This window comes from Apodemus sylvaticus, chromosome 2, assembly GCF_947179515.1.
Source record: "Apodemus sylvaticus chromosome 2, mApoSyl1.1, whole genome shotgun sequence".
NCBI classification, from domain to species: domain Eukaryota; kingdom Metazoa; phylum Chordata; class Mammalia; order Rodentia; family Muridae; genus Apodemus; species Apodemus sylvaticus.
The window spans coordinates 15,626,353-15,634,675 of NC_067473.1; the positions used below are offsets into that span (position 1 = coordinate 15,626,353).

General features: G+C 39.0%; 1 protein-coding gene across 1 annotated transcript in view; it reads right to left on the reverse strand.

The window, feature by feature from the left end:
- Sema3a (semaphorin 3A) overlaps nucleotides 1-2,545 on the reverse strand; it is a 204,118-nt gene extending 201,573 nt beyond the window's left edge. The window contains exons 1-2 of the mRNA XM_052173131.1: nucleotides 2,467-2,545; nucleotides 1,301-1,493 (exon numbers count right to left, since the gene is read on the reverse strand). Coding sequence (XP_052029091.1) covers nucleotides 1,301-1,412 — 112 coding nt within the window. The 5' untranslated portion in view covers nucleotides 1,413-1,493; nucleotides 2,467-2,545. The remainder of the gene's footprint in view (nucleotides 1-1,300; nucleotides 1,494-2,466) is intronic.
- Between the last annotated feature and the right edge of the window lie 5,778 nt (nucleotides 2,546-8,323).

An 8,323-nucleotide genomic window follows, 5' to 3' on the forward strand; every position in this document is an offset into this window, starting at 1 on the left:
ACACATTAATAGGTGTTTAATTTTCTCATGCAAAGTGTGAAAATTATGCCTCTTTCTTAATTGATATCCCTATTCATGCTAAAGAATGCAGAAAAAGTTGTCCTCTATCTTGTGAAAATTAGAAATACATTTTCTCTTTATCAGTCATGTATAAAAAGGAAGTGTGTCTGGAATTAACCAATACTCTTCATGGGTCTTGTAAGTGGAATACATAGCAGAGGTGGAAGCTACTCGGTGCCCCACCCCCATTCAAGAAATCTGAGAATCATAGGAAATCAGCACCTTAGGGAGTTAAACTATAAGAGTTAAAACGGTTTAATCTTAAACTCCATTTAATAAGACCAAAGTTAGAGAAAAACCCTCTGTCACTAAAAGTTTTGTACACACCCACACACACAAACACACACACTTTAGGAATTGTTTTACACATCAGTCTTTACAATTATCCAAACAAATATAGAGCAAATATTTCCTCTAAATTTGTCATTTGAAAATACACACACACACACACACACACACACACAGAGGAATCTGTAACAGAAAGTATCATATGACCTTACAGGGTTCTCTTTTATAAATTTACACTTAAAAAGAAGTTCATGTAACTAGCTGTGTCACTAGAGACCATCATCCCTTGAATTCTCACTTAACTACATATGGAATTAAATAACATTTTATTTCAAAGGCTAGTTTTACACCAATTAGGGAAACACAGTCTTTTCACCATCATAACACAGTGTGGAAAAAAACTAGCCTGTTCTCCCCAGTTTATATTCTCTTGGCAAACCATGATCTACTGCTTATGTTAAGCATCTGAGTGTCAGATTTGAACAAACTGAATATTCATGATGACGATTAACCATTTAGTGCCTACAACTAAGGAGATCCTGTTCGTTGTAATGGTTATGATAGGTGAGGCACGAATTTCTATAAAGAAGGCATTCTTTTGCATTAGCAGTCTTTTAAAAATATTTTAATAGAAGTAAAGTAAGAAGAATGAACAGCACAGAAGAATGATCAGAAGGTACCCAGATCAGAATGCACAGAGCAAGCACACAGCTAGCTCTCTGTGATTAAATGTTCTTTGTTTGCATTTAAGTTGTCACATATCAAACAGAAGACATGCTTTTGTTGTTGTTGTTGTTTAAGGGAAAGTGTTTAAATATCCACGGAAATTTTCACCAAATGACACAGGTTTCCCAGGTTAAACTAAAGCTTTGATGGTTAGCGTTGGGAGTCCAAGAAAAGAAAGAAGGAGGCAATACAAAGATAGCCAGATAAAATAAAAGGAAAGCGTTACCTTTGTACGATAATTTCAGTCTTGGCACATTGTTCTTTCCGTTTGCATAGTTTGCTCTGGCTGTAAGTAATACACCCCAGAAAAGACAGGCAATCCCAGTGAACCAGCCCATGCTGCAGACGCTGGAGGTCCCTGAGCTGCTTCAGCCTCCTTCCTGTATTGTGCGGCCAGAGAAGTTCAAACAATCTGGAAACTGGAGGTAACAGGTGATTTAGGTCAGTTTCATTCATAAATGCAGACAATCAAGACCTCATGGTAACACTAACGTCTCTTCTTCTGCAACAGTCACGGAATCACAGAAACTTCAAACCCTCAAAAAAAGAAAAAAAGAAGAAGAAAAAAAAATCGAGCCAGGCACCGGATAATGAGGCACAACTGTTGTGTGGAAAGAAGAAAAAAAAAAATTAACAAGGGCTGCGGCAGTGGCGCTTAAGAAGCAGTTCCTTTTATCTCCGCTCCGCTGATAGCCGGTGGCTGACTCTAATCCTGCTCCCTCTCCCTGCTTCATTCGGCTCCGAGGAAGCAGAATGAAAGGGAAACAGAGAAAGAGAGAGAGAGGAGAGAGAGGGGGAGCGAGCAGCCTTGAGCAGCGCGGACTTTTCCAGTGCACAAGCAGGGAGAGATGACACAGGATCCCGCGGACAGGTTTTCCCAACACTCACTAGACGCGCTGACAATGGGAGAGCAGCGAGCTCAACCCACTCCCCTTCCCTCTTGTCACACAACACATGCAAAAAACATCTCGCAGAGATTAGAGCCGGGAGCAGAACCCTCCGGCGTTCCTGGGAGAGGCATGGGGCTATAAATTTACCTCATGAGGCAAGCGTTGTTTTATAGCCATTTTGGGGGAGCAATTGTGATTTTTTTTTAAAAAAAATTGAATTTGGCTACCTACAGAATTTACAGTCCATGCTCATTATACAGCCCCGCTGAACTTGTGCAGTGTGTGTGTGTGTGTGTGTGTGTGTATTCTCGCATCAGTGTAACTTTAACCACGGTAGGTTTTAAAGCCCCCTTAGAGATTATTCCCGCCTCCACGCAACCCCCTTGGGTTCAGCCACCCCCTTCCCCTGCTCTACAACAAGTGTAGTGAAGAAATTCCTTGGAAAGCCCATATAAACGATCAGTTCAAGACAAATATAGGTCCACTGAGAATTATAAATTACAACAGGGGATTCGCGAAAGGATACTCCAAATTTAAAAGTGCTGGTGGTGATTTTGCAGCTTCTGGAAAACAGTGACTGTCTCTGCATCGCACCACCTCTTACTAATTAGATCCACTTCCCTCGTGCTGGCTTCAAGGGCAGAGGAAGAAGACAAAGTTCACAAAAGTCCCTGCTGAGTGTCAAGGACCAGAATTAAAAGGAAAGTGTGTTCTTAGTCTTCATGAACGGGTGAGGGCTGACTCAGTTCTCTGTAGGGCGCAATCAAGCATTCGGAGGCGAGTTGGACCTCATTAATTCTCTGCGGTATAGGCGTGCAGTTTGTGGGGTCTAAATTTTCTCTTTGACGTTTCTTTCAAGATCCCTGACATCTAGCGGTATTATGGGATTTGGGTAAGACTTGTATAAAAGCTATAGGAGAACACTCTCTACATTTCCTGTAATCTTCTCTGTATTCTGTTTTCTACCACCGCCTCTAAACACTTTAAGTGTGGAGGAGAATTCTTGTTTGATGACCGGAACTTTTCTTGGCAGAAAAGACAGGGCTCCTCTCACAATCAAAAACACAAACACTTTCTGAGAGAACCCATAAAAGTTATCTAAGCATTGCCATGATAACTTTCCTACTGTCTGTATACCAACAGCATTCTTCCCCTGACCTCTGTGTGAATGCAGATGGAGGAGGGGCCTTTGAGGGGGGAGGGGGTGGGGGAGGGGAAGACAGCGCCTACTACACTAGATTGATTTGTCAAGCAGATCTTATTATATTTGCCAGTTCCTGAAAGCCTATTGATCAGTTAGTATTGTTAAGAATATAAACTCCAAAATCATGTTGATTTTACTGATTCCACCCTTGTTATCCTGGGCACTTTTCATGCTTTAAGCAAAGGATTAAGACTCCAAGGACAAGAGACTTGTTTGCCTGCCTTTATAGACCCTCATCCTGCAAAGGAATTCAGACCCCTTTGGGATTACCAACTAAACACCACCATTATTACTTTAATTTACATTGTCACCTTTCTATTTAGTTCATTTTTAACTGTATTAAGGTATCTCTAACATGTTCCTTATATAAAGCAGGGAAGTAAGTTTATTTCTGTTAACTCAGGACAGAATAAAATAAGGTATATCTATTTTGCCTGTGAAAAGTCTAATCTTGGAATTTTTTATATGTTCTGCCAAGAATAATAGTAAATTTCAATGGGTACAGCTTCAGATTGATTCTATAGAAAGGACATTTCATCTTAAATTTTAAGAATAAAATGGGAGAACATTACAGAATGAATCGTACAGAATGAATAATGTATACTAACGTTAATATCTAGAATTACATATGCAAATAAGCTCATATTTACAAGCACCTCTCTTATAAATTTGATACAATTAATTGTGTGCAACATAAAGACCTTTGGGTCATAGGTACCGGCTGTTACCTCACCTGACTTTAGCAAGATTAACTAAAGCTGTCTCCTAAATTTACAATTTTACACACACACACACACACACACACACACACACACACACAGAGAGAGAGAGAGAGAGAGAGAGAGAGAGAGAGAGAGAGAGAGAGAGAGAGGAGAGAGAGAGTTTTAATCCCTTTTCTTAGCTGAAGTAGAGGCAAGGCAGGAGAGTACCTGCTCAAGAGTTTGTAAAAACACAGGATTTAGCTGCAGCGGTGACAAACTGTGGATTTTGATTCACTCCTGCTGTTACCATTCACACAAAGAACCTGTGGCCTAAGGCATGGCTTGATTGAACCTGCCGGATGTGCCACCAAAAATCCTGAGTTCTCTGTATTTACTACGACAGCTAAGAGTCAGAAGTAGCATACTGGTCTTTTAATACTGACTCTTAAAGTAGAGGGAATACTCCATTTCACACAGAGGCCTTCTATTTCCAATGGCACTCCACTTCACAGCCTAGTCTGTGCCACAGTGAAGTCTTAGCAGCTGAGATCCTGATACTTGTAACCGTTAAGTGCTTCCACTGGAGAGTGATCACAGGCTTCCTAGGATGATGTCCTTGTGCTCATTTGACAAAGAAGTCAGTAGCTTTTAGCCTCACCCCATTTCATACTGAGATAGGTTATGAAGAATTTACTGGGCGTTGCACTTGATTTTCAAGAGAAACAGCACTTCCAACTTTACAACAAGTTAGGTAACTTTTATTTATTAATTTTTTTTTCCAATAAAGACTCGGGTCGTTTCAGAAGTTACTTGTTAAAATATTTCTTTTGTGGGGAGATGTTTTCTTAGATAAAATTAATGTGTTTATTTTGAAGGGGCCCACTTACATTTTGTAATTATAAAACAATTTGAAGTGGCAATCACCTCTGCTATTTACTAAACTTAAGGCTGGGGGAGGTGGTGAATTGGTAAATTACCTGCTGTGAAGCATGGGGACTTGAGTTCCAATCCTTAGCACCTATGCTAAAACACATCATGGTGGCATGCATCTCTAACTGTTGCAATGGTGGATCCTTGGAGCTCACTGGCCAGGCCGTCTGGTTGATCAATGAGGCCTAGACTCAGGGAGGGATCCTTGTCTCAAAAAATAATGTGGAGACAAACAAAGCATATTGTCAGCTTTGGACTCCACCAGGCGCTTCCACAAGCAGGAGTGCAAACACCCACTCAACCTCCCTCCTCCACAAATTACACACAGTCTCAGACACACAACACACACACATACAACCATACACAACACTCAGACAACAAAACACATACACACACACACAAATATGCACATCCCTCATACACACAACTCTCAGGCAACACCCACCCACACAACACTCAGACAACATAACACACACATACACACACAAACATACACAACACTCAGACAACACACACACACATCACACTTGCTTTCCTTGGGTATAAATACACTGCATTTTCCTAATTAAAGATTGTTGCATTTGTAAATAAAAGAATGCAAAGACTGAGCATGTTTTGAATGCATTGAAGTGATTTCGGGTGTAAATATACTTAGGGTGGACTTGATGGAACAAACATTTCTCCCAAATGTGATCGCTATTAGAAATTAGTGACCTCTTTAATGGAAATTATTTAACTTGGTAATTTTCAAAAATTAATTAATCATAGTTTTCTAACAAGACTAAAAAGACAACTACACATGAAAACAAATTTTACTTATTTTATTGAGATGTTTTTGAGTGGGTTATATTTTTTTTAAAAAATAGCATCTGTTATTTCCTGTTCCTTTTTTTCAAGAGACTTCTTCATTAGTCAATGGGAATCATCAACCTTGCAGCAAATGCTGTAGTTAAAGCTAACCCTCCTCACTATCATGCTGAAATTCATTTTTAATAAATATATTTTTCTGGAACTTGGAATTTGAACTTTTTTCCCTAAAGATAATAAATGTAGGTGAAAAAATGCTTTAGAAAATCAGAAAATATCCTATTAATTGAGATGCTTTCCAAACTAAATATTTGATGTATTACATGTTCTGTTCAAAAATGCTCATGACTTAAGGATTACCATAGTCAGGGATGGGAACCCAAGGGTGGCAGGTTAAAAGCAATGTCTCAGAAATTAAGTTACACTTTGCATAATCTGACCCTTATGAATGCTTTTAGCATAAGCAGTATGCAGGGGAAGCATGAGTGGAGGCAAGGAATTGGTAAAATGCAACGGGAATTCAGCCTCTGCAGAGGCATTAACTCCCCCTCCCCACTAATGCCCTGGGAATACAGATGTGGTAAAATAAGCTTGTCTTAGCTCTGTATTGAACTTGCAACACAGTGAAAGAGTGCTCATTTTGCAAATGAACTGTAGTAATAAATATTAAATCAATGCAGAAGGGGTGAGAAACTGACCAGAGTTATACTGTTACTGTATATCATAAGAAAAATCCAGATAATTAAGTTCAAAATCACAGGGGAAATGTGGACTGGTGACCATCTCTCTCCTTGAGAGTTTATTTAGAGGAACTAGCAGGTGGCCTTTGTTGGCTTAGTTAGTATTGTCGGAGTGAGGAAGAAAGAATTGGCTGGAGAAGAAGCTGAAGCTACAGTTTGTGTCTAAATTGCCTACAATGTCTAAACCTAATCTTAGGAAGATATTTTGATTGTTCTGTTTTATAAAATTATTTTAGGAAACCAATTTTCATTTCCATGGACTCTTTTGTTTTATATCACTCCATCATGTTAGCATTTCAAAAATGTTTTAAAATGGCACATCTTTTAACCATGTCTATCAGCACTGGAGCTTGTCACACCCCCACCCCCACCCCCCACCCCCACCCTGGCTTTTTTTGCTCCATCACATCTCCTCAATGAGTTCCCTAATCAACCAGACACTGCAAATACCTGTTGGTGGTGGGTTTTAGTTAACAGTCTCCACCTCAATGGAAAGGGAACAAGAAAATTTTCAAGTGAGACAAAAATCCCATTGTTAGTAGTGATTAGCAGAGGCTCAGCATTGAGCTGGAAAAGAGGCAGCATCTGCAGAATCTAAATGACAAGAGCAGGTTGGCCCCGGAGAGTTTCAGGATATGAAGTTATTCACATTTTGCCTCCAAGAGGCACATTACACACATGCTCACTGAATAAATAAATAACTAGATCTACACTAAATATACAAAGTGTAGAAGCTGGCAACATTGCACAAACAATTACTTTCCATTTGACTCCTGCAAAGGAGATGCAAAGAGTTTCCCTGTTAACCTCTAAACAGAATGTTACACCTCTGATGTTCTTCTGCGACACTCTATATGCAAGGACCTGGTGAATTAAAATGCTTCTCAGTAGTTTGTGATTGAAAATGACAGGGATGAGAAACTCCTAAGAAGATTCCAACCTCCACAGGAAGGAGAGTTTGTTATAATGGCAAAACCAACTCTTTTGTGACCATGATTCCAAAACTACCATGCAGGCAACTTTCCAGGATCACAGAATTCCCCAAATTGCAATAGTTTAAGGAAAGGCTATGCCTGTTCCTTAATATCTTTACTATTGCATATTGCCTCCAATGTAAAACTCCATTTGATCTGGCCAGGCCAGGCCAAGCCTTTCCACTCTCCTCTACTTTTGTTGTTGTTGTTGTTGTTTTTTGTTATGGGGCAGAGTCATTACCCATGTTCCTGTCACTGCCTTGGCTACAGCAGCAGCTGCCAGTTTATGGGAGACATTAGAAAATGCCTTGTTTATTAGTTAACAGCAGCGTTTTTTTATTCACAAGGATTTGTGAAAAAAAAAATCAATTTCCTACTTTTTCTTTTTTTTAGTGTGTATCCATAAAATTAAACCCTGGGAAACAAAAATCAATTGGCACAACTTTACTTTCTTCCCTTGCTGTGTCAGAGAGAGAAACAGCATTCAATCTATAGCTGTTTATCTCCTTGAGTGACACAAAATGTCTACAATACCTAATTGTTTCCTCACACAATTTTTAATTATATTATCTCAATTAAAGCTTTGCTAGTAAACTAACAAAACATGCAGATTGGCATGAGGAAAATATTAGTTTACCTATGTACTTATGACTTTAAATGATGATTCTATTTTATCTTTTAATAAACGTATTTTTTCATATCATATTTTCTCATCAGATTTAGGCATTCCCAGTTTCTGTGAGATCCTCCCTACCCGTTTAACCATCCAACTCCAGGCCTCCTTCCTCTGGATTTTTAGAAAACAAACAAAATAGAAAACAAACAAACAAACAATAGCAACAAAGTAAAAGCATGAGCAACACATACACAGACGCAAACGCGTGCACATAAACGTGTGGAAAAGAACCCCACAAAATCAGAAACCAAAATATAAAAGTAAAGGATTGGTAAGAAAAAAGTCACAAAAAGCAGTTTTTTTTTAAAAAAAAAAATCACCCAAATA